The 27,860-nt window shown below is 41.0% G+C and overlaps 1 protein-coding gene across 1 annotated transcript; it reads right to left on the reverse strand.

The window, feature by feature from the left end:
- On the reverse strand, window positions 1-26,642 carry LOC149289422 (SHC-transforming protein 2-like). Its single transcript, XM_089490512.1, has 12 exons — window positions 26,097-26,642; window positions 19,813-19,883; window positions 19,627-19,687; window positions 16,895-17,014; window positions 15,463-15,516; window positions 15,335-15,386; window positions 13,574-13,700; window positions 12,761-12,947; window positions 3,851-3,917; window positions 3,608-3,772; window positions 560-855; window positions 1-135 (listed from the first exon to the last, which is right to left on the reverse strand). Exons 1-12 carry the CDS (start codon window positions 26,640-26,642, stop codon window positions 1-3), a joined length of 1,881 nt encoding a protein of 626 aa, XP_089346638.1.
- Between the last annotated feature and the right edge of the window lie 1,218 nt (window positions 26,643-27,860).

The following is a 27,860-nucleotide window of genomic DNA, read 5'->3' on the forward strand; positions in this document are numbered from 1 at the left end:
CTAAGATGTAATTTTCCGTGCCACCACCTGCTTCAGGTGTAGTTCACTTTCAGCAGCTACAATTGGCTGTTGGTTGTGTAAATGGTAGGAGATCAGGTGGCTGATACTTTCAAATAATACATCCTTTGTCCTCACCTGATAAAAAAAAGAGTAGGGTATGGTCAAGATTAGCAAGTCTGTGTCATTTATTAATGAGGTCACATTATATGTCTTATACAGCTTTTATCTGTGTCACTGGATTTCACTCAGGTGGAGGGGACAGGAAGAGGCCAAGGCTTTACCTTGTATATTTCTTCAAATATTACATATAACACCTTCAATGTTATGTCACTCATCTTATGGTAGGAAAAGGCTCAGACTCCAATGGTCTTTTATTACACATCACCCTCATGAAGCTTTTCTTGTAGAGTATATCTGTCTTTCTATTTTAGGCATTTAAGTTGGTGGGTGGCTCAAATGTATGACACATAGGATGTGTTTGATTGATACATTGTAGGTCTCAAAGCTTCTGTCTATTCTGCTATGTTGCAATGTCTGTGTCACAGTGAGATGTCCTTACCACGCCCTCTGGGTCCACCAGCAACAGATGCTTGGGCTGCCCCTTATGCATGCCGGTCAGAACATACTGTCCAGGATTAGTGATGCTGTCCCTCACCAGGAAATCCCCATCCCTCTGCAGCAACCTTTCTGCCTCCCTTCTGCTCATCTTCCCCTGGTACCATGGCTCCCCCTTTAGTTGATCCTCTGTAGGAGCCACAGGAGCCTTCCTTGTTGGAGGACTGGGCCACTGATCTTCCATTCTTGGGGACCCAGAGATCCCAGACTCATGGAGCTTTAGAGCATCTTCAAATGGTCCTAGAGAAAGAAATATGATAAATTGGGAAATAGGTAGTTTTGAAAGGAAATGTGTTTCTGGTTATATTATTTTTTTCCCAATAATATAACCTCAAAATGCAAAGAAAATTAAAACACGTTAAAAAAACACAACAAACATGTTTGGCAAATAATATTTGAAATGTGAAGAGTATTTATTTCAGAGAACCTAATGTGTAAATTTATCAGTAGGGCATAGGGAAGGGTATAATACTGTATATATTCAGAGAACACAAGGACAAAATATATCTTCCACACAGACTTTCTGTGCGCTGTCTCCTTCTCTCATCTGCATTTCACTCTGATTGAAATCTAATGCGTGAAGGAATGTCTGGTTTAATTGTCTGGTTTGGTTCTTCATTTCATATTAATGACGACACAAAAACAGGCCAGATAAAGCTATGCGTGGTTCGTCACATCAAGCTCAATGTCTCTCACTTAACCTCACTGGGCTTGCAAGAGAAAAGATAAAAGCTGTAGATTAAGATGCAGATTTGATTTTGGCTTTTATTAAATGGTATTGCTACAACTTAGCTACTTCTACTTCTGAAATGTGTTGGTTTCCACAATACATATATTGTGTATGGCTATACAATATTTATATAATATGCATATTTTGTAATATAAAGTCAGGCGCATGATTTATTTAATTTCTTGTGCCTTGTCATAGCCTCAGAGCTAGTATCTATGTTATTCGTGTGAATGTTAGTGGCATCTGAATGAGAAATCATTAAATAGCTTTGGACAGGGAGGAGATTAATATAGGATATGAGTCCACACAAAGTAACAGGTCTGTTCTATGTAGGACAGTCATCCCATTATATAGGGGATGCTGATGTGCTAACAGGTAATAGAATATGATGTGCTTTAAAGAGATGGAGGGGGTTTACTGCCATTTTAACATCATGATATACTTATCCTTTTTATAAGCATTCTGTTATGTTTCAGATTTCCTGGTAACAAATCAGCTTTACTGTTAAACAGCAGAAATATTAATTTATTTTTAGCTAGCTTAGCCTTATGCCTATCTCATGCTTGCTTTAACCCCTTTAATGTATTATTTTCTACCATTTCTGCTGGAAGGCTAATCCATGCATCCACCGTCCTTTCAGTAAAGTAATATTTCATGATAAGCTTAATACTATGCCCTCTTCTTGTGGTAGTATTTCTTCTTTTTTGAAAAAAAAACTCTCTTCCTTTATCATGTTGATTCCCTTTAAGTATTTAAATCATATCCCCCCACCTTTCTTCTAGGTTATACATGTTAAGACCCTTTAACCTTTCCTGGTAAATTTTATCCTGTAATCCATGAACCTTCTCCAGCATATCTATATCCCTCTGGAGATATGGTCTCCAGTACTGTACACAATACTCCAAGTGGGGTCTCACCACTGGTCTGTACAACATCATAAGCACTTCACTCTTTCTACTGATAATACCTCTTGCTATACAACCAAGCATTTTAATAGCATTTCCTGCTGCTCTATTGCATTGTCTGCCTACCTTTAAATCCTCTGAAATAATTACCCCTAAATCCCTTTCCTCACATGTTGCAGTTTAGACGGTTTAAAATATTCTATACTCTGCCCTTGGGTTTTTATGCCCCAAGTGCACTATTTTGTACTCAACCACATTAAATATCAGTTGCCACAGCTCTGACCATTTTTCCAGTTTACCTAAATCATTTGTCATTTAACGTATACTTCCAGGAACAACGTATCCCTCCAGGAACAATGTGAAGCTGTGAAGCTAGAGTTTGGGTGCATATTATACGCAAAGTACTTAATTTTAACCACAAAATGGAGTTCAAGGTTATACCTGCCTTTTATACACAGAAGCATATTATACCCAATTTACAGTGTCTTCATATGCATTAATGATTAGTGAGGCTATTTGGGCTGGTATACTGTCCCTCTAAGGTACTTAAATGTGCTGGTCTGCAAGTTGCATGTGTCTCCTGGAAAACAATTGTCAATGCACCCACCCTGATTTTAATTCAACCTCTGGGTGACTGCCGTGTTATCAACTTTGTATAAGGTAGCCCTAGCTCACCCAAATACAATTTATTTTCCGTAAAAGAGAGCCAGTCAAAGGATGTCTTTCATTACATTGCAGATTATGTAGCTACTCTGTTATGAACGAAAACCTGACCCAGAATCAAGCTTTCTGCAAATTACTTAACAGCAAGTTGCCCATAAACGTGCAGTGGGCTACAGACATATATTGTACAATTGGGACTGGGCATTACAAAACTATTTTTCTCACACAACTCCTGTGATATAATGATAGATAGCTGCTTGGATAAAACCCTGACACTTTTGGTCTACTGGTGTAGCAACAATTACTTCCACAACCTTTGTCACAGACACTAGTGTCTGTATGTGTACACCTTGACCAACCCTGCTTTTAATATAAAGCTTCACCCATAGTGAAACAAGGGTTCATATTATAGACTGAAAATGCTAAAATAATGACACAGGGTGACTGCTGCCAAGGTAGGATACTGACCTCTGTAATCTGCCAGGGTCTACAAAAAAAAGCAACACCATGTCACTTTAAGTCAAGCTTCCGTTTAAAATACGTATTGCTACCCCTTTTACGTATTACAGGGAACACAACAGACTTACTTGAAGAAGATGAGATCAACGTAATTCACTTAGCCTGCTTATAGTATACCTTATGCTGAACCACACTTGGTTTGCAAAGTGTAAAGACAACTGCCCTGTTCACCTACTCATGTCGAAGAGATCCTTCTTTGGACTGTCTTCTGGGATCATGTAAGGTTCCTTGTCTGAGCTCCAGCCATCCAAATTCTGTGTGTTCACGTACATGTGTTCCTCATAATCTCGTACCCCAAGTAGTCTGCCATTGGTTAATGGGAATATTTCACTGGCCTGGCCTGAAAGAGGGTCATGCATATAATTAAACATATGTACACTATCAAAGATCACCAAATTACAACATTTGCTGAACTTACCATGGTCCTCTAGCTCCCATTGTGAAGATGAATGTGACACTGGAGGTCTTCTAGCTGGAGAACCCACCTGGACATACAATGACAGAGCAGAGATTAAAATCAACTGACCTTAAAATAGGTTATAGTTCTAGGATGAACAGGACATTTATTTTGGTTCCTAGTAGTGGTGCAAAGAGTCAAACAGCATTTGTTATGGGGATAATTTGACCTGACACAATTAAGCCTTAGTTCAAACATCCATCTTTTGACTTCACTATCCACATACTTAGACTTAAACTAAAATGTTAAAATTAGACTTGGGCACCAGGGGGCTCTTCGTGTTCGTCTTCGGAGAAAAAAAAACCTTCGTATTCCGCGAATATTCGCCCGTTCCTGTCTTCTTTTCGGGCGAATATTCGTGGACATTCTTCGTGCTCGTTTCATCTTCGTTTTCTCCCGGCTGCGTAGCAGGGGTTAATACGGGGTTAAGAACACATCGGAGCAGCAGCAGCAGCAGATGCGTTCGCGCCGTGAAGGTACGTGTGTGTGACTCTACTAGTCGCCGGAAGGGGGCTGGTCTGGCATCAACAAATGAATTGCAGAACTGCAGAATGCACCTCATTCGTTGATGGCAGACGAACCCCCTGCCGAAACGACCAATAGAGTTGCACACACGTACCGAGGTGTACTGTACACAAAATGACAAATGCTCCAAGGAACTTGGCCTCCTTTTTATCATACACAGTCACACATCCATAGATGTTTAATAAAAGAATAGGGATTATTTTACATTTTTAAATTGATTTTGGACCACTTGTAATACATGCCTAACATTTGCTACCTGTTTATAATGGCATACTTTGCAACAACCCAACTTTTACTGGACAGGACTGGAAAAAAGCAGGACTGTCCACGAAAATGTTGGGTGTGTTGGCAGGTATGCGAATGGAAAAATGTTGGACAAGAACTAAAAAATAGCTTAGGGTTAATGTACGGTTATTTTTAAGATTATTAGCAGTGCACTGTTTTGGTTAAAGATGTATTATTATTATTATGTCTAAATATAATTTAATTTTAATTTTAATGGGTTTATTTAATTTTATCTTAAAGTTATATTTATTATTATTTACTTTATTATATTTATTTAATGTTGTAGTGCTACCCTACCCAGCTATACCTATGTGCACTAGCATACCTAGTTTAGCAGCAGCAACATTGGGAAAGCGAATGAGTGGGCAATTGGCGACCCGCTCACTTGTTTCACCCCAGGGCAAAGCATGAAAGTCTGTCAGTCCATGGCGTTTGGGAGCGGACTTCCAGAACTCAGACACAAGGCCCTAGCGTAAACTGGCTATACCGGCGGAGGTAGCAGGTGTTGCCACACCACAAACAGACGCAGCCAGGGGGGAGAAACTGCCCTTACCATTAGGGACATTTGAGGCATGACACTAACCAGGAAGGGAACTGGCATTGAAGAGACGCTGGCACCACCAGCAGCAGCAGCAGCATTGGGAAGGGCGAATGAGTGGGCAATTGACGACCCGCTCACCTGTTTCACCCCAGAGCAAAGCATCCAAAGACTGTCAGTCCTAGGCGTTTGGGAGCGGACTTACAGAACTCAGACACTAGGCCCTAGCGTAAATTGGCTACACCGGCGGAGGTAGCAGGCGTTGCTATACTGCAAACAGACGCAGCCAGGGGGAGAAACTACCTTGAACATTTTGGACATTTGAGGCATGACACTAGCCAGGAAGGGAACTGGCAGAGAAGAGACGCTGGCACCACCACCAGCAGCAGCAACATTGGGAAAGGCGAACGAGTGGGCAATTGGCGACCCGCTCACTTGTTTCACCCCAGGGCAAAGCATGAAAGTCTGTCAGTCCATGGCGTTTGGGAGCGGACTTCCAGAACTCAGACACTAGGCCCTAGCGTAAATTGGCTACACCGGCGGAGGTAGCAGACGTTGCCACACCGCAAACACGTGCAATCAGGGGGAGAAACTACCTTGAACATTTTAGACATTTGAGGCATGACACTAGCCAGGAAGCGAACTGGCAGAGAAGAGACGCTGGCACCACAACCAGCAGCAGCAGCATTGGGAAAGGCGAATGAGTGGGCAATTGGCGACCCGCTCACTTGTTTCACCCCAGGGCAAAGCATAAAAGTCTGTCAGTCCATGGCGTTTGGGAGGGGACTTCCAGAACTCAGACACTAGGTCCTAGCGTAAATTGGCTACACCGGCGGAGGTAGCAGACGTTGCCACACCATAAACACGTGCAACCAGGGGGAGAAACTACCTTAAACATTAGAGAAAGAAAGTTAACTTTCTAAGCTAAGAGCTGGGTAACCCAACTTGGGCAGATTGAATTTAAGAAAGGCAATCTGCTCCATCAGATGAGGTGCCATGTGTGAGCGCTGTGGACTCAGTATGTTTCCAGTCATAGAAAACACGCGCTCACTTTGAACAGTGGTTGGCAGACATGATAGAAGCTGCTGCGCAACCCATGAGAGTGCAGGCCACACACTCTTCATCCCCGTAGCTAAGAGGATCAACATTAGGTGCAGAAGGAACTTCACAGAGGTAAAGGTAGACCATTTCAGCAGCACTACTCTCCTTTCTGCTGCTAGCTCTGTCAGATGGTCCAACTATACTCCCAAGTGCCTCTTCCCAAAACGCAGCTGCTCCACTCAGCTGTGTTGTGCTGCTTGTGGCACTGCTGCTCTTTCTCCTCCTGCACCTCTCCCTCCTCGGACAGCATTCCCATTTTACGCTGCCAGTCACGCACCTTGTTGACCAATTGCTCCCGGTAGCTACTGAGAACATTGAATTTCAAAGCTAGCTTTCCCTTAATTCTTGGATCGCAAAGGCACGCTAGCATCATTTCGGGACTCTCTTCCATGCGTTTGCGAAGGTGTACTTTTAGCAGATCCTTCAGCTTCCTGACTATGGCTGCTATGTCAGGATGTAGAGTGCCACCTTGAACAGCCTCACGGTTTTCAAGGAACACATCCATCTTGCTGCCTAGATGGGAGAACACTGGGATTACCTGGGCCAGACTGGCAGTGTTTGAGCTTAAATTTTCAGTGGCATCCCTGAATGGTTTAAGGACTGCCACTAGCTGGGCGATCACTGTCCAATCCTCCCTATTCAATGGAGATGTAATACCAATATTATGCTCTGAGGCAAGATTATGGATTGCCCTCTGCTGCTCCAAAATCCTCTCCAGCATGTCTAACGTGGAGATACACCGTGTACTGACATCCTGACGTAGGCAGTGTACGGGAAGACCTGACCTCTCTTGCTCTTCCCTCAACAGTTGGCTAGCCTTAACACTATGGTGAAAGTGCCCAGCGATCTTTCTGCAGCGGGACAGAACTACTGCTGCTACATTAGTTCCTTCTGACATTGCTGCCTTCACTACAAGATGGATGATGTGGGCTGCACAGCGCACACCAACAATATGACCATCTCGCAGCGCTTTCACCATATTGGCACCTCCGTCAGTTACCACAAAACCAACTTCAACATTGGTGCCTGCCTCTGCTCCCACCCAAAGGCTAAACATTTTCCTCATCGCATGCAGAATATTTTGGGAAGTGTGCTTTTCATCCATCACTTCTGCATGGAGAAGGAATGATCGGTAGCCTGCTGCAGCAGCTTCCTTGGGCACACCGGGCTGCCACCAGTGTGCTGTCAAAAAAAGAAAGGCATGCTGCCCACAAGGTGCACTCCACAAATCTGTTGTGAAATGAACAGACTGGCCAGCAGCCTTGGAAAGCTCCTCTTTCACTGCTGAAACACAGGACCGATACAATGAGGGGACAATGTTCCTGCTGAAAGTGGAACGTGACGGAACTGTATATTGTGGAGCCACAGCCGCCATCAATTGTTTGAAAGGCTCCCCTTCAATCATAGAGAAGGATGCCCCTCCAACAGCAATGAACTGACCAATAAGTCACGTTACTTTATTGGCCTGCTGGTTGAGCATTTTTCTCTTGGAGTGGAATACCACAAATTGTTCCAGGATGGGCTGGTCATGCAGTGCTCCAACCTGCCTTGGTCTCTGGCTGCCAGCACTAGCTGCTGGTGCTGCTATTGGCTCAGAAGCAGCTGTTGGGGTTTTTCCATGGCCACCAGCTATGCTGCCTGCACTAAGTTTTACTTCTGCATCTTTCCCCAATAGCACAGCGTTGTGTTGAGTGCTGAGGTGATGCTTCATGCTAGCACTGGTAAAATGGCCAGACACTTTCCCTCTGCTTATTAGCTTCCCACAATGTTTGCACTTTCCATAGCGCCCTTCTTCCCTACGAAGGAATGAGATTGCTTTGGTTTGGGAAAACCCCTCTGAGTCTTGCTGCTAATTTGGCTACTTCTTTTTACTCACTGGGCTAGTAGAAGTACTAGTTGTGCTACCCTTTAACTTTGAACGTGCTTCTGGTGCTTTAGGCTTTCCGTAAAAAACCATAGAGCTTGTGGGCCTAGCAGCACTACTACTGCCTGCTTTTGGTGCCTTTCCTTTACTTGATGATCCTTCAAGCAATGCTTCCCCAAATGATAAGCGAGAGCTTGGCCTACTTGGCCGACTAGACTGACGCAAAGGCTGCATCTTAGAACTGGTGGTGGTGCTGGTGGTGGTAGATGGAGCTTGTCCCTCCTTAGTCCCAAAAGGAGCATCCATTTCAAATTTTGTGTTGTGTGTGTAGTGTAGTGTTTAAAATTAAAGACTTTCAATTTACACGGGCCTAAGAGCCTATCCTACTGCTATGCTAAACCTAAAGCTATATTTCTTAGTATTCTAGACTAACTCTAGGCAGACGCTCTCAAGCCCACTAAGATAAAGTGAGGTTAAGTTATATATAATATTATATTATTAATAGATTAGAATTACTTATATTATGGATTATAGATAGAATATAGATTATGAATTAGAAAGAATTACTTATATATATTATAGATTATGAATTAGAATTTATTATATTATGTTATATAACAGGGGCGTCCAACATGGGACCCGCGTGAGATCGGCAGCCAGGATCATAAGAGCCCTGCTGCTTACTTGTGGGAGGGTCCATTCTCTGCTCCAGTCCTGCCTCCTCTGTGGGGAGAACGAGGGAGGCCGCGCCCCCTGCTGAAGTCTGTGAGGGGCATCGGGAGCTGTACAGCAGGTAAGGGGATGGGGTAGGTTGTGTGAATGAGTATGTCTGATTGAAGGAATGAATCTGTGAATGAATAATTGGTGTGTGTGATAGCATGGATGTGTAAGTGCTGGAACCTAGGCATGATGGGACTATGATTGCTAAATCAGTCAGTACATGCTGAAACCTGGCTAGCTGCCCCCCTTGTGTATTGATGCTGCCAGTAGTATGGGGTCTGCACTTACAGCCACCCTGTACCAGCATGTATTGGCTGACTTGGGATGATAGGAGTGTGATTGCTAACAGCAATCTGCTAACAGCAATCACAGTGCCATCATGCCTAAGTTCCAGCATTTACTGGTTGCCTGGGTATAAAAAGAGTGTGTTTGCTGTTAGCAATCACACTCCTATCATGCCAAGTCATATTGTTGTTTTTTTTTGTCCAATTTTGGTGTGTTACTTTTAATAAAAGTGTGGTTACACACTAAAATTGGACAAAAAATACAATGCCCAGCCAACCAGTACATGCTGGAATCTGGGTATGCCTGAGATTGCTGTTAACAATCATAATATATAATTTTTTTGTACAATTTTGGTGTGTAACTTACTTTTATTAAAAGTGTGTGGGGGGGGTCATTTTCAGTTTCGGCTAAGTGAACCCTGAATTTTTGGTTTTGGTCCAGAATTTTCATTTTAGTGTATCCCTAAAATAAATAGAACTATTTTATTTTTACTTATCCAGAATCCTGAATTTGTAGGCACAGAAATCCCAGAAATCCGTGAGAGAAAAGTAAAGGTTTTGTGTCATTTACTTTATTTTAATCTGCATATTTTATTAAAGGCCATATTTTCTCTCAGTGAAAAATGAGTGCGGCCCTCGCACGTATACAATTCTGATGAAGTGGCCCACTGCAGAAAAAACTTGGACACCCCTGTTATATAATAATTAATATTAGAGGAATGACTTAGATTATGGATTATAGATAGAAGATATAGATTATGAATTAGAATTTAGAATTACTTATATTATAGATTATGAATTAGAATTTATATTATATTATATAATATATTATAGATTAAGATTAAAGATTAGAATTATTTTAGTACTACAGCTAGTAGCTTGAAGCTTTGTACAGTTGTTGTCGTCACACAGTCAATCTTTCTTGAAAAGAAATTAGAAATAAAATAAAATGTCACAGCAAAACAGTTAGCTTCACTGCTTGCTGAAACACACAGCACTTATGCGGCTGCACTCACTAGCCCAACAAGTTCACTTCACTGATGGACTGAGGTGAGCAAAACACTAAGGGTACTTTTAATAAAATTAAAATAAAATGTAAAATAAATGAGAAAATCTTTGCAAAACAGTTAACGTCACTGCTTGCTGATCAAAAAAGAACACAGCACTTATGCGGCTGCACTCACTAGCCCAACAAGTTCACTTCACTGATAGACTGAGGTGAGCAAAACAAATGAAATAAAATTAAATATTATTAATTAAGAAAAATTGACTTGGTCTCTTGCTGTTGCTAAAACAAAGCACAAACTAAAGAGCTGCAGCACCAGTACTAATAAGATTATCTGAACTATAAGCTAGTAGTAATTAATTATTAATTTTATTTATAGCTAATTAACTATTAAGAATTATAGAATTATTGATATTACTGAATGATTTTAGATTAGACACTAGTAGATGTCTTGAATGTCTACAATACACTCTACACTAGTATATTATTACTAATACTATACTAACTATAGTATATATAACTGACAAATATATATATAATTTTATATGTATTCAATTATTAATAATATATTCTATTAAATTATTTATAAATTCTATTATTTAATTTATCTAAGCAGGACAGGCAGTAGGCACTAGTGTCCGCCCAGGGCAAGGGCACCCCAGACAAAAGCACTGAAAAAAAAAAAAAAAAAAAAAGATTAAATTAATAAAATTATTAATTCAGTAGATGTAGAACTGAACACAGTACACTGTGAGAAATGGCAGGCTGAGGCGTACCAGTCTCACACAGAACAGAACAATCTCTCTCTGTAACGCTCGGATGCAGCACTGCAGTGTTGCCAAAGCAGTCACAGCGAAAAATGAATGGATCTCTCAGGCAAGCTCTGGTCTTATAAAGGCGGTTTCAGAAATTCAAAAAACAGCAGTACAGGCATTGGACGAGACTCTTAGCGTGACGTCACAAGAGTGAGCTAATTGGAGAGACGAGGATCAGCTCACTCCTGTCTGCAATTTTGGCGGCTGCGCAGCAAAAACGAAGACGTGGTTGTGAGTCTTCGTCTTCTCCTACGTTTTGCCGGCACTGTATTCTCTTCGGCGTGTCTTCGGAACGAACAAAAAAACGGCCTCTTCGTGCTCGTTTACATGTTCGCCCAAAGACGAATGCGCAAGTCTAGTTAAATGAATGGCTGATATAACAGAGAAAATATTTTGTTCTCTTAAAAGCTGTGATCAGAATTAACTGTTGTTTCTTCACTATTGTGCACATTAAAAAGTGTTTTAGTTCCAACCTCTGCTGATAGCACTCAAACCACAGCTGAGTTACTGTGCTCTAATACAATGAGCCCCTGTGTTCCTTAGTTCCTGCATTGACTGACTCTCTAGATCCAGAACTTGACCAGGTTGACTAAATGTGTGCGCTACCTGCATGATTCCCAATATCTGGCAGATTGAGTATTGGTATCTTGACCCTGCCTTGTCTGAACATATGATGTCTGTGACCTGGGCATCAGTTTATTAGCACATTACGTACACCAACTATACTCATACACTTGGGTTCTGCCCTGCACGTGGGGGATCTCATTTTTTTTCTTGTTTTCTTCTCTTATTCACGAATTGTCACGGGGTCAGGGAGAGAGGAAGGATCCTACTATGCAGATAAGCACTGTAGAGAAGTCCAGTATACAGTCCGTAATCAAAAGGGCAAAGGCAGGCAGCGGTGTCAAACGTATCCGAGGACGAGGCAGGCAGGATAGGAGCAAAACGGTTAAACAGGTCCGAGGTCGTGGCCAGGCAGCAGGAATCGTAGTCAAAAAACAGGCAATGGTCGGTACACAAGGAAATCGAGATAATATAGTAATCAGCACACCCAGAAAGCATAACACTTTGAACGGGTGACTACAGGAGAGAAAAAGTGGTGTTTAAATAGGTAAGTGATTACAAACAGCTGTGCAGCGTAATCTACGCACGTTGCGTACGCTGCATAGGCTGCGTACTCTGCGTATTTTGCGTACGCTGCGTAGATTGCGTACACTGCGGTACGCCAGATGCGGACCTACGCCGCGTCATACCCGCGTCCCCTTCGGCACGCGCGGGGGACGCGCCGGCGCGACCACGGACAGCAGACGCGACCCTAGCCGACGAGGAGGAGGTGGGACCGCGACACCGCCGTGTGCGCCCGGCGGGGACCGCCGCGGAGTAGTCGGGACCAGGCGTGGCAGCCCTGGCGTCAGAGGTAGGGACGGTGGCGCGCGTGACACGAATGTACTGACAAGCATATTGATATGTGTTCATATGGACTGTGATCGTTTCTGGTGAGACTTTTGGTCTTATTTTAACATTTCTCTCCCTGCTGTTGTACAGAAACTTACTCTTTTGGCAATGGTAAGACAAATGTTATTTGTGTCTTTCATGCGCAACTTATGTTTCAATATAAAGCTTGAAATTCAAAATAAAGACGTACAAAAAAATAAGTAAAAATACAATGATGTTTGCAAGTGATATTGTTGTTGAGCTGTATTATTATATAGACAGGAAATAAAACAACCTACCTGAGGCCACTGCCCATTGGCTATTATCTGTGTCTGAGGAAGGCTGGTGGCTCCTGCTTCCCTCATCCGGCAGTCTTGCAATCCACCCACTGGGGGTTCTTTCCCTGGGATGCTATTGTAATAGTTGTGTTCTGAACCCTGATCTTCCTCTACCCCCCATGCTAGTTCCTCTCCTCCGACAACCAACCTAATAAAGGGAAACAGGATGTGGGGTGTAATTCAAAGTGAAAAGTCCTAGAACAAGAAGCCATGTTTATGAGAAATGCAAGGGTGTGATACTTTAAAAAGCTGTTGGCTTCAGAGGATTGTGGGCCAGATGTTTCTGTTTTCAATGTTTCTCGGCTCCCCCGATCCCTACATGTTAAATCTAAAACTTCTTTTAGTTTACTGTCTGGCTCCCATTTCTAAGATTCTTTAGTATGACCTTCTTAGTAGAGGTAATAATGTTTACCAATATAGAAAGTAATCAATTAGGGCTAAAAAGTTAAATGAGAGAATGTGTGGAGTAACTTGATTCTAACTATATATTTTTTTTTCTTTAAAAATGTGCAAGTTTTATTTTAAGGAATGTAGAAACCTGGAAAGTATCACCCTTTACATGGTAGGTGAAAAATGCTGATGTAGTAGAAAAGGCTTGTGATAAACATAATGAATAGGTATATATATAACAGATGGTTCAAAAGGCTTACCTGCCATCACATCTGCATGTCCCTCAAGTCATTTACAAAACTATGCTGAAAGTATTGGTGAGCGACTAGGGATAAGGTCTCCATGAAAAGTGAGGTCAGTAAGTAAATATGTTTCCCGCCGTACCTTTCTGGGGGTGCTGCCACTTTGGGGGGACTGTGCAGGAACTGTTTGAATCTCAACTCAAAGGCTTGTCCTACTGTGCTGATCACACTTTGGGCCAACCCATCACAGCACTCCAGAATATGACAGGCTGTGGATGATGGGAAGGGGAGGGTGAAATTTAGGGACATATGAGGACGGATGGGTAGGAGGGGATGGACCAGCAGAGGGGCAAAAGGTTGTGTGAGAGACAAGAACATACATTAAGACACAGATGACATTAACAGATGGTTTGGAGAGGGAACGGAAAGAGGAGTAGGCCACAATAATTAAGAGCCCACACACACCCAACAGGTTGGGAGCTGTTGTATCTGGAACAATGCTGATGAAAACTGGTAAGTAGTGCAACCAATATAATGTTAGTTCTGACTGCCATACTTTTATCACTTTACACCAGAATTGCACTCTATACATAACACCCAGTGTACCGAGGGTATTTCAAAGGAAGGCCACTCATTAAAAAAGATTGTTGCTTTTCATAAATCGAGTTGTTTGAGTCCTGCTATAGCTCATGTTGCTTTGCTTGTCTACCAAATTATGAGAATGGGTGCACTAAACAAGCTTTGTGTGTACATCTTTGTGTGCATTTCAGTTATTTATTCAATATGCAAATAAATCTTTACATTTATAACCAGACACCAGTGCTCTGAATAATCAGTGTCAATATATTTTTGACCTTATATATCCACAAATAAAAGCATTATACTGGAAAGGTTTGGGGAGGTTTCTGACACAGTAAGCAAGGGAGCAAACAGTGGCCTAATATTGACTGAAATCATAGGGCAATGAGGAGTAACTATTTACCCATATGGTTACATAGATGTAGAACAGTAATTTAGTGCTCCACTAAGGCCAGGCTGTCCTGGTCCGTATTAATACTCCCTCATCGATGCACAGCATATCACACCACACATCTGTGTCTCTAGGGCAACAATAAACATTTTAAATGGGTCACCATCCCCATGGCAACCTGCACCAGACTTGTATATACTAAACTGGGAGTTTGCAGGGAAGGGTAGATTTTAACTCTCTGACTCTCACATCTGTAAGTGCAAGCAGGAGGAAGGTGCCAGAGACATTGTTCTCCTAGAACACTAGAAACCTTAAAATGCTGGCACTGAATTTAACGCAGGGCTGGCTCAGCCATTCCTGGAGGAAAGTTACATTAAATTTAGCAGTATTACAGGAGCGGCTGAAGCAGGATTAATCTGAGGTGGTAATTCTTAGATAAATAGATCCTAAAATCACTCTTCCTTGGTTTCTTGTAGTGCAGCCTCTTTTTTTTTTAACATATAGTGGTAAATAAGCTGGGTACGTGTCAGACGCAATCAAGAAAGCATCTTCACATACGTAGTCCCTCTTTGAAGAGAAGCAGGTGGATTATGTTAAGAAAGAATGATAGTCTAATTAACTGAGTGATGTTCTCAGTCTAATTAATATGGGAGCTACATATCTAATAAAGCTGTCCTGGAGCAAAGTGCTAAATACGGAATTATCAACAGGAATAATCAATAGGTTGGCATGTGGTAACTATTCCATATTTAGAACTTTTATCCAAAATTGCTGTTTGCAAGTATACTAAATGTTTTGCTCATGGTCAAGTAGCATTATCCAACTGCTCATGGTTGCCATTACCTCAAGCACAATGTTTTACAACATAGAGGGGAACACTGAGCACAACTGTTATATATGAAACTATAGACTTAGTGAGTTAAATGTTGTTACCTCTCTGATTTATTGGGTCCTTTGCCACATACGCCACATAATCTGTTGCATCCTATATAAAGGAAGGAGAGTTGTTATGTCTAGTGTTTGGTCCCCCATTTTTCCATGTGGTTTTAAACAATCCTTACCGCATCACCCCCAGAGGCAAATGAGATAGCTTGCATGTGATGATTGGCGATAACCTGTAAAGAAAAATGCACACTATATAGTAATATTTTCAACTATACCTATAGCAAAAATGAACAGTGTTTGTAGCTTTGGATAAAAAAAGTGTCACAAGGTCAACTGAGAGCTGAGGTGCTGAGCTAACAACATCTATTATGATCAAATAAGCAAGGTTACTCTGTTAAGATAGTTAAATGGCAATGAAATGCTCAACAGCCTAAGATATACGTGTGCAATTAGTTCACTTAAGATCACAAATTTTAACCCCTTCAGGACGAAGGCATTTTTACACATATGGACGACAGCATTTTCTGAAGGCATGACATTTTTTACATACTTAGTACATTAATTTTCCCACAAACCTCATAAAAATTATATACTTTTTCAAACAAACTCAGTAATGCCACTTTGGATTTCTTGCCAGGTTATATCCACTTGCAGAAACAATCATTTGTTTGCAGCCTTTCCCAAGTATAGCGGTGTGACATATGCATAGGTTTGGCATGTTTTGAGGATGCTATTGACCAATTTTAGAACATATGCTTTTTTTAAAAAAAAAAACTTGTTGTGAGGGGCAGTATTTTTGTAATGCTTTTAATTTTTTAGGGGAGGGGTACAGGGTGGCACAGGGGATTACTTTTGTGTTTTTATTTTTAAATATTATTTTTTATTATTTTTGAATAATTTTTTTGAACTGCTCTCTAAAAGGGAGCAGTGCACTACAGCTAGAGAACCCATTCGGAGCTGAGGACACCAGAGGGATTTTTCCTGTGCTACCAGAGAGCACAGAGTATAATACACTTATTGCATTTATTTTGTAAAGGGAGAAACATCTCTTTCTCAGTCTTCTCATACTCCTGCAGCCTGTCATAGAGCCTGCAGTGATCGCTCTATCTCTGTGATTACACAGTGATCTGGAGCCAAAGCTGTGTAGCTCTGGCCTCCCGATCATATTAACAAGTGTGATCAGACAGGGAAAACCTGGGTCTCCGTGATGGGATCCCCACGGGGCCGTCAGTGATGATGTCACTAGAAGGGGCATGCCCGAACAGAAGTTCCGACATTTAAATCCCCATAATGTGTAAGTGGTCATTCTGACCGCTCTGACATTAAATAGCTGATACATACATACAGTTTGACCTTATATAGATGAGGTGAGACCAGACTATCAATTAATATGCTGGAATTTAGCCTGGCTGATGCTTAAAGAAACAAGACGTAATAGTATGTCCTCTGGCACCAACTGCCAGGTTTTAAAGACATAATATTACAGTATGGCTTTCATTACAAATGAGTTAAAAGCTGGCAGGCCAGACTGTATCCAAAGCAGTTGTATGAGTCAGCTCATTCCTGCACACGTTTGGATATACAGGTATGATTTTGTGATATCCTTACCTGCCGGGTGGTTGGTATGCTGAGGTTCAGGCCTTCAACAGATATATTCACAGCAATGCTTATTCCAGCAAATCGAAGATTACTTCTGCCTAAGACGGATGCCAGGGACTTATTGGGGGCCTGTAAGGGAACACAAACTGTTTGGTGGAAGTGACGGCAATCTCTTAAATTACTAAAATTGTGTTGGATGGCATTGCCCTGTTTAAATTGGTGACATGCATATGGTCAACATTATTTGCACCCTTGAATATTTTGTACATCATGTACAATATTCCCTGAAAAAAGTGTGTAGTAAAAGATGTAGTATAGTTGGACTATATGCACTGATATGTTTTGATACAGAACAGTACAGGATAAAACAATAACAGTAAAAAAACAGAAAAGGACACATTTATTAGCACCCTAATTTGAAATGAAGAACTAGCATGTCATTGCTGTGAAATTAGACTCACCAGTGATAAATTGTCAGTGCTCACATAGCTTAAATTAGCCAATAAATGGCAGCTTTAATGCAAGCAGGGCTCGCTCCACCTAATGTATTGGTTTGTCTTAGTCTGTCAATTCTAGTCTTGTCATACCCCTTGAATTTATGTATTGTATTAAGCGCTGCGTAAATTGTTGGCGCTATATAAATAAAACATAATAATAATAATGCATAAAAAGGCCACTTTCGTTCCCTGTTTCATTTTATAACAGTGAAGAAAAGAAAGGTATCTGAGAGCATCAGAAATGCTATTTTTACTAAACATAAGAATTCTTAAGGGTACGAGGTGTAAAAAAAATATAGGGCCAATACAGACTTCGTATAATTGGAAAACACATATATATATATCTGTATTTGCGTCAAAAATAGACAGAGTCACTTAGATGCAAACAAAGGTAAAACATTTAATACGAACAAAAATAGAAGAATATAAAAAGTAGATAACAAAAACAATACAAAATAAGTCTTACAAAACCTTTGAGAGGAATTTAGTTCATGACATCTATCCTATGCATTCCTGAGGATGGAGGGAGGGAGGGAGTGTTCGGGACGTGAAGAGTCCGTGGATGGCAAGTACATCTTCCCTCAACCTCTTCTTCCATGCCTCTCCATGTCTTACAAATGCCTAGCTTATATGTGGTTTGGATAATGATGTCAGTCTACTGGTCTTTACCTAATTGGGTGTTCAAACATGCTCACTAAGGTCTTTACACGTCTAAACCCTATTTTAGGTGGTCACTGTACGCATATTGTAATGCCCTTTTACAGTTACAACTATACCATGCATTAACAAGTTACTATCCTATCTATAGAATGCCTTTTCAGCAAATCCTTCATTCCATACTTAAGGTCAAGGAAACCCTGAAGCCTATTAATATATCTTAATTATCATTTATTTATGACATATCTTGCCTATTGCCTATACCAATAATTACATATGGTCCTTTTTTATTACTGGGGTTAGAAGAGATGTTAAATGTGTTAGAATCTTTTACAGGAGGTCATCTCCATAGACCTTGGCATCCCTATTCTACAATAATGTCAGTAAGAATCTTGTTGCTCATGGAGGTGTCAAGAACCTCCTGGAATGGGGTTACAAGAGGAAAATCGATCAGAGAAGTCTTTGAAGGTTGGTTCGGACTGTGGAAAAAACACCACGTAAGAAATCCACACGGATAAAGGATGACCTGAAGCAATCTGGAGTGATGGTTTCAACTCGTACAACATTCTGCACGCACAGGGGCGTAACTAGAAACTACCGGGCCCTGGTGCAAAAAATTGCCCCAGGCCCCCCAACTTCAACAGCTGGTCTGTTCCATCATTGCCCCACACAACTGGTCTGCGCCTTCTTTGAAACCCCTTCCAACATATGTAAACACACTTACTCACGCTCACTTACACACACTTCATCTCACCCTACTTACACAATTACCCATGCATGCTCACACACAAGCAAGTACACATGCATGCTCATACATGCAAGTACACATGCATGCTCACACACGCAAATACACATAAATGCTCTCACACACAAGTACACATGCATGCTCACACACACAAACACACATGCATGCTCACACACACACAGAAGTACACATGCATGCACACACACACACAGAAGTACACATGCATGCTCAAACACACACACAATACACATACGTATATATATATATATATATATATATATATTTATATACACACTGTCAGAAAACTTTGTATGGGTCGAAGATCATGGGTCGTCCAGCACACTTCCAAAAGCGCAAAGAGAAGGCAAGGACTGATTCAGACTGGCCATCAATAAGTTCTGATCTCAGTCGGATTGAAAATCTTTGGAAAGAGCTGAAATCTACCATCTGGAAAAGGAATCCTGCAAACATTCAAGAGCTTGAATAAATTGTAATTGAAGAGTGGGAGAAACCGGCAGCAGGTGGGTGCAAGAAGCTTATAGACAAAGGTTGTGCAACCAAACATTCGTGAAGAGTGCCTTTAATGCTGTCCAGGTCATATTTCATGTTTCTTCACATAGACACTACATGTCCGTTGACAAAGGCATATTTTTTTGTTGAATACCTTTGGATGTCCTAATAAAATATTCTGATAATACAAAGTAGGTACATTTCCAATTATTTCTGAAGACACTGTTCATGATGTAGAAAATAATGGGAGGAGTCAAGAATGTTGACCATAACTGTGTATCAAGAACAAAACTGTTGCTGTGGCAAAACCTGCAGCAATATTTCTTCCTCACCTTTTTTTTCCATGTTCCTCTTACTCCGGGGACAGCTTCATAGAGCCTGTTGATGGCCTCTCTGTGACATATAAAGTTAATATTCAGCAACTGAATAATGAATGTATGTTTGCAATATACAGCTGTCTGGGTGAATTTCTGTAGCTGTATGCCTGTGTCTAATTAGTACACTGAGATGTCACTCACCTTGTTACTTGTGTTCGTGTGTTGAAGTCCAGTGACCTCATGGAGCGTAGAACTTCAATACAGCCCATGTACTGGAAGGAGATAGCATTACAGAGACAGAGTATGATGGAATGTAAAAAAACAAACACATTAATAGGATATTATCTGCCTGATGAAAAGCAGGGAACACAGAATGCGAAAGACAGGAGCACATGGTATGGTAAAAGCTAGGTAAAGAAGAAGCTTTATAAGCCATGAGAAACTCCTACACCCTTAAAAACCTTGTGTAATTCTACGGTGCATAGCTGTCAGACAGAGATTTATTTTAATAAAAGGGCACTTAATGAAAATGTCTTTAGAATCCTATTATTCTCCTATAATACTGGTTTAGACCATTTAGACATTAGAAATGTAAACCATATTCATAAGAAAAAGATCATTTAAAATATTTGATATTGTTTTCTTTTTTAAAAGTAAACATAAGCTCCAGTTTTATCAGTTTGTTTTTTATGTATTAGGAATAGATCTGAGGCCTGACAAGCTATGCTCTACAATTTGGTGGAACAATTTTCATGCTATCCTTTCTGCTAAGTACAGGGCCTCTGTCTACTGAAAGTGTCTTGGCTCTACATGCATTCTGGCTACTCTTACACAAATTAAGTCTAACTCTTCCCTGGCTCACCTAGACCTAGTCAACATGGGCTCATAAATACTAAAGAGAAGCTCATAGCTGGTCGGATGACCATCTAGGACAATGTATGAATCTACTCTATAGTGAGAGTATTAGATAGCATGAATAAGTGAGAGAACTTGAGTGAGAGTGTAAGAGCGTGTAACAAAGCGTGAGTGAGAGACCATGAGAAAACATGAATAAAAGTGAGTGAGTGTATGAGAAAACGAGGACGCAAGAGGGTGAGAAAGTATGTGAAAATGAGAGAGCCTGAAGGTGTGAGAGAGGATAAGTGTTAGAGAGCATGAAAGAGAGTGTTAGAGAGCATGAGATAGTATGAGTTAGAGCAAATTAATGAGTGAAGAGAAGTGAAGAGACTGAGTGAGAGAATGTGAGAGCGTGAATAAGAGTGAGTGAGTATGTGAGTGTGAGAGCATGTTAGTGAGCGTGTGAGAGCCCATGAAAAAGAATAAGATTGAGAGAGCATTAGAAAGAAAGAGAGCCTAAGAGTGTGGAACAGTGTGGGTAAGAATGTAAGTGAGAGTATGTGAGAGAATGTAAATAAGAGTGAGAGTGTGAGTAAGAATGAAAAAGGAACAAAATGAAAATGATGATGATGGGAGATAGGAGCTATGATATATATATATATATATATATATATATATATATATATATATATATATGCTGTCTGGCTCAGTATATAGTTATGAGAGTTATGGTGTACCGCCATCAGTGCCTGGCTCAGTATATGGTGATGGGAGTTGCTGTTCAACAGTATGTGCCTGGCTTGGTAGGAGTTATACAATACCACCATCTGTGTCTAGATATATGATGATATCATGCTGTACCACTGTGTCTCGCTCACAATATAATGATGGGAGTTTTGGTGTAGCACTGTCAGGCTCAGTATATACTGATGGGAGTTATATTGTACCATGTTCAGGCTCAGTATAGAATGATGCGCGTTATGCTGTACAACCCTCAGTGACTGGCTTATTATTTAATATGAGTTATGCTGTATCATCATCAGTGTCTGGCTTGCTATATAATGATGAGAGTTGTGCAGTACAACCATCAGCATCTAGATTACTATATAACAATAGGAGTCAAGCTGCACTACTGTCTTTGCCAGGATCAGTATATAATGATGGGAGTTGTGGCTCAGTTTATATTGATGGGAATCATACTGTCCCACCTTCAGACTCAGGATATAGTGATGGGAGTTATGCTGTACCACCCTCAGTCTCTTACTGTTTAATGATTAGAGTTGTGCTGTAACATGCCTGGCTAGCTGTATACTGATGAGAGCTATGTACATGTATAATGGGGATTGTAGTACACAACCTCTAGAGTGCCAAAGGTTACTTTACTGTCCCATTGTCCCTAATACATGCAAAACACTTGCTCAGGCCTGACCAACACCTAATGCGAGTACATCTCTGGGTTTGGGCAAATTTGTTTTACTATTAATTTTTTAATTCTCTGCAGCTCTAAAATCATATAATCATCTAATATCAATATATATATTGATATTATCCAATCGTATTATCTCTCATATTCTCTTCCTGCATGGTGGGTCTGACTGATCCAGCGAGCAGGAAGTGACATCCTATCCACCGCCTCCATACTGGATTAGTTTACACTTTGCACGGAGGAAGAGAGACACTCCCCCCCTGCAGGTAAGAGTGGGTGGGGCCACTGCAGGCTGTCTGGGGCAAAGATGGCACAGGCAGACTGTTTGGGGACACTGACAAGCTGGGGCAAATATGGCACATGCAGGCTTTTTGGGGTCACTGACAAGCTGTTTATGGGCAAAAATGGCACAAGCAGGTTGTTTGGGGGCACTGACAAGCTGTTTGACACAGAGATGGCACAGACATTCTGTTTGGGGACATTGATTTCACAGACAAGCTGCTTGGGGGCACTGACAAACTGGTAGCAATGATGGCACAGGCAGGGAGAAAAGATGGCAGTCAAGCTGCTTGGGGCAAAGGCAGTACTGTGCGATATGTTGCTTGGTGAAGTTGGGGACCTCTGGAAAATGTTTGCGCTGGGGCCCTGTGTTTTATAGTTGCGCCACTGCTAATTAAGATTTTTGTCTCCCTTCCTATGTAAGGACTCATTGGATAGGGACTCATTGGGCTGCACAAAGTTCTTAGCTAGAAGCTTCTGCAACACTAGTACCCTTTGTAACAAGTGCATCTCAAGCACAACCCTAAAGCCTTCTGAATGCAACCTATTATCTGCTAACATCTGTTTTAATCCCTTTCCTTCTACCCATCTTGCAGGGCTATTAGAAGGTTGTTAACCTGACCATGCAGGTTTTATATTTATCTGTTTGTACAGACACAGGCCTTTGTATGACTGAGTGTCATAGACGTTGTAGTGGGTGTATTGACTGAGTTGGAGTTTGCAGGCGTGTTATGGTTTTTAATATCACTACAAAGTCTACACTTGGGCTTTCTGATGGAGGAAGGACTAGAAGAGCATTGTATAATGCAAGGCTAGATCATGCAGGACCAGCCCAGCCCTTCTTTCAGACACTTGTGAGAATTGACCGTTTATAATTCATAATAAATTTGGTGAGTTAAATATATATTATCTGCAGAAGCCCAGACAGATTTGTTGAGCTGTTCCAGGAAACAACTCATCACTTTATAATGTTCTTGGCAAAATGGTACAGTTAAGGTTTGGTCCCATTTAAAGCTTTGTAAAAATATATCAATGCATCCAAATTTACACCTATATTGACCAATAAATGAACATCCGCTGTTTAAGGTTCTTTTTAACTAAACTAAACACAATACGTATCTGCTTGACAAGCCTCCTGTTTTTATCTTATTATCTGTACTTGAGAGGTATGATACAGCCAATGAGTCAATGCCACTTTTTTCCAAATATCACATCTATATCTATATCTATACACTAAAAACTGTGTAATGGTGTTTACAGATTAAAATAATGGATAACCTTTTACCATGGGAATTGTTGGTTAAACTGGGTGGTGCTTAAAGCCTAAAGTACTATGGATCTTCATTGTGCGTGACCAAGAAGTGTCCGCAAGCATGAAGGAGGGTAGTGCTTTTTGGGGAAGAGGAGTGGGACTGTTGTATATTGTTGTGTGAAAAGTGTGAGTGCTGAAGGCTACTGTAGCATGCAGAAGGGAGAATCTGCTGGATAGTCTTGTGGTTATGGGGCTGATGGATTGTGTTGTATGCGGGCTCTTGCCATTTATTCCATTGTTTAGGGTTTTGTTAAATGCTCATTTCAGCTCACAGACAAAACAATCAGCAGAAATACAGATGTGAAAACAAGGTTTTTCTGCCGAGTTTTTTTTTAGACATGCTTTTTTTTACTGTAGTATTAGCCAATGGTGACTGTGCCCTAAATTCAGAAGCACTTTGCCACCTGCAAGCCTCGTTCCTTAGGGTAACCTAGTAAACCAAGAGTTTAATCCCACATTAGGATTGCTTTCTACTTGTGTCATTGGACTGGTTACATATATTTGGTACTTAATTTGACTGCTTGTTTTTATGGCCTAGTCTTCTGCATCTTTATCTTGACTTTTATTCTCCTCCCTCCTCCCACCGCTCGCTCTGTCTGCATCTTGCCTCTGGCTTCAGATGAAGTTAATTTAATCTAGAAGCGGGTTTGAGCAAGGCCAGAATGTATGACATAAGGAGCCCTCCCCCTCTGAATCAATCCTCCACCTCCTGGGAAAGATGAGAAGGAGAGCCTGAATCTTACACTCTCTTTTTTGATTAGTGTACCCTGTCCAAATATAAATCTTTAGCTTTTAGAGACTGTAGCCCCTGTTGTCTTTATTCATGAGTAGTGTTTAAAAAATAAATGATCTTTACGTAGCCTTTTGAGTAAATGTAATGTGCTCCTTCTGCCCACTGAGTTATGTCATAGCTTGCAATTCATTTGGGACACATCTTAATTACCTCTGTTCCTCATCTGTAAGAGAAACCTCATCCCTCACCATCTTCCCTTTTATTGAAATGCACTTAAGTGGATATGCTACAACCAAAGCATGAAGATCAGGCAGTGGAGTCTGAAAATTCTTTCATACTTTGCTAACCATTGCATTTAATGCCTATGGCCAAGGTAATATTTACAATCTCAAAACAAGTTTAGGCAATGTATAAGGGATTAAAAAAGTTAGTTTATAATAAAGGAGCAGTTAAGCCCAGGTTTAAGGCATCAAAGAAGCAACAGTCCTTTCTTCTATGGTCTCTGTTTTTAAGTCAAATGTACATGGTAACGATGCATGCGGCAGCAGCTTGGTCAGATATCGTTAATGTAGATCACACACTCCTTGTGCATTCTACCCTAGCAACCATCCATGAAACTGCCATGCCAGCCTTCTAGAAAGACTAACAGGCCACATTATCAAAAGGGAGGGGATTTGTTGCCCTGAACAGTTTTGTACATAGAAACAATTTGCAGGGCACAGGACGGCCTTCGTAACTTCAATTTTTAGAACGTGAATCCTGTCTCTAGGGCAGAATGCATTGGAAATACGCAAATGCAGGTCTGCATTTTTTAGAGCAACACTTTAGTGGAGGAAATGGATTTTACATCAATAACTACAAATTTGTCTTTTTTATTGTTCATTTTAGAAATTAGCTCCAACTGTTTTAGTAAATTAAAATGGTGCTGAACTGTTATGGATCTTCACTTAGATAGTGGAGATTTCTTATTTATTTAGTATTCCTCCGAAAAACATCATCATTTGCAGACCTGTGATTAATATGAAATTGGAGATGTTGCTAAGGTCTAGATGGTACAAGATGAGATGTTACTAAAATTACTTATTGTGTATCTTTAGTATGTCGTTTTCATTTTTAAAGCAATGCAGAATATTTTTAGGTTGTCATCTGGGATCAAGTAGTGGTGGGTACATTGTGTGACAACTCATTATGTGATACATCATTTTCTGTTGATGTATTTTAGGAGCTGCACCTGGTTAATTTCAAACTTGTCTCAACGCGAAGACCCTTGTGGCATCATAAAACAAAAGTAGGTAAGTACACGAGTAAAACATATCACTAAGCAGGTTTATTAAATTAGTTTAGATTGCTTATCTTCTAGAACCTTAACAGTTGAACCACACCATGGCATTACCAGCTCCTTGTTCACCTTTCAAAACAAAGGAGCCAATGGCCAATCACTGCACAGCAAAACAAAGGGAACAAAAATAATGCATCAGCATTTCATCCAATCGCCATGAACAAAAGTGTGACCAATCACGCATCAGAACACTTCTCTGCACTACTGACTGCGCTTGGTCCATTCTCAAAGGGCCATGGATACAAAAGTGTGTAATGTGGCTTAGGGCGTATCACTTAATGGGTCATTTAAGCCAAAGGTTAAATAACCATAGTTAAAATAGCTTCCAATGAACAGCTATACCAACACTGTTTTGGTTTTTGCGGACCTACAACTGACTCCCTAAATGCCTAATGTCTGCTTAACTGCCACCACAAATTACACGCTCATGCATTCACGCTTCAAAGCATATCTGCACACATGTTTCATTTACCAGTATTAAATCAGGCCTTGTACAGAAATACCCCACCCTACAAGACAATACAATTCAGGCTTCCCAATCCCCTGCCATAACACTTACCCTCACAATATATGAGACCCCAGGACCTTGCAATCGGTCATCAGGGTGCAACCAGCCTTGAGCTGGTTTACTGATGAAAGTCCCTTTACGGTTCCATTCCTCCCCTGGAAGTTTGTATGTCTCTGTCCTCGACACCTTTCTCCCACCCCCTCTTGCTCCCCCTCGCAACCGGTTTATCACCTGCAGAGTACAAGGTGTGGAGCATACAGGATCACAGGCTCCAAACACTGACCCTAGTGCCCCACCATTTCCCGATTTGTCAAGTGTCAATTCCTTGCTGGCTCCGGAAGGGGAGCGACTCAAGAAAGCAGAGGGACTTGCAAATTTCCATTGCCCCATCTTTGGTATCATCATACAGAAAGTAGTAGCCACATCTTGCTCCTCCGGGCACTGTGGCTCAGAGAACGGCTGTCCTAGGGAAGTTGTTGCGGTGGGGGAAGCAGGGGCCATCTGTCCACTCATGTCTTCAGCGTCAGGCTGTTGCTGCCCCTTTGCTGAAGTTACAGAGTCGTTGCGAAAACGATCATACCTGGAGTCAGCTAGCATGCCGTTTGCTGGGATCCATCCAGAGCTTTCAAAGTGATTGCTCCTCTCTTTCCCTCCTCCTGCACTCCCCTTTTCCCTGGGGAGGATCCACTCTCTCGCACAATGATGTCATTCTCATATTACTCATGTGCCCCCACCACACACACACACAGCATCCCAGCTCAGGTCAGCAGAACCTGCTGTTGTAGCGTGTCCTTTCCTATAAGATATTCAGGGATATTTTATACAAAGGACTAGTTTATAAAGCAAACATAAGTTTAATGGTCTGAATTCCTCTTTATTAAAACAAATGTACTGCTGAAATTCATAAAAAAGATCCTTAACCACAAGCAGTATGCATTTTTCATCCAGCCTGTATTATATTGTAGGTCTGGCAATCTTATCCATAAAGCATTGATCCCGAAATATATTTAGCCTTGTGCAATGCAGTACATTCTAAATCTGCCTTGTGTCTAGCACATCTGCCTTCTGTAACGTTTCAAAGCTACTAGAACCTACCATAAAGACAAAAAACAAGGGTTTGTTATGTATCACTGTCTCTCAGCTGTACAGATCTGTATATTAACTGCCGTGCAACCTCATTATAGTATTAGAAGCAGACAAGAGACATTTGTGTTAGTCTCGAACAGGGCAAAGTGAGAAATATATATAATATGTGGACAGTCTGGGGTTTAATTATAAAGAGCGATTCTGGTGCAAATTTTCAAAAGTCGTCATTACCATAGCAACCAATGGAATGTTCCTGCTGACTGGACCAGTCAATTGGTTGCTATGGTGTTAGGGCACTTGTAAAACTTTGCAGTGCAATTGCTCTATAAATGGGACCCAATATAGATGGCTGCATGGATGGATGGATGGATGGATAGATAGATAGATAGATAGATAGATAGATAGATAATATAATATAATGAGACCCCAAAAAGCCTAGGCCCATCATGATGATGAATTGTTTGGTTACATGTAAATACATTTTTTCTTTAAACATAAAAAATATTCACCTTCTCCATTGTCTACTGAATAATTAATTATAATTCCCTCCCCCTAATTAATAATTAACACTGATGGCCTCTAATTAACCCTCCAGCTACAGGTCCCCTGTTGTTTTCTCAGTTATCACAGTCTTTGCACAAAGAGACCATGATCAGGGTACCTATGCCAATGGTTGATCTAGGTGACAGTGACTGAGCGTTAGGTGTCAACCAAAGCCAGCACCATAAG

This window comes from Sceloporus occidentalis, unplaced genomic scaffold (assembly GCF_023333645.1).
Source record: "Sceloporus occidentalis isolate IW3139 unplaced genomic scaffold, rSceOcc1.0.p SCAF_45, whole genome shotgun sequence".
NCBI lineage: Eukaryota > Metazoa > Chordata > Lepidosauria > Squamata > Phrynosomatidae > Sceloporus > Sceloporus occidentalis.

Coding starts and splice junctions, on each gene's coding strand:
- LOC149289422 (XM_089490512.1), bottom strand. CDS start 26,642: ATGCTAGCTGACTCCAGGTATGATCGTTTTCGCAACGACTCTGTAACT. Junction 3,773..3,850: donor ATGGGAGCTAGAGGACCATG/GTAAGTTCAGCA, acceptor ACCCTCTTTCAG/GCCAGGCCAGTGAAATATTC. Junction 136..559: donor TGGTGGACCCAGAGGGCGTG/GTAAGGACATCT, acceptor TTTTTTTATCAG/GTGAGGACAAAGGATGTATT.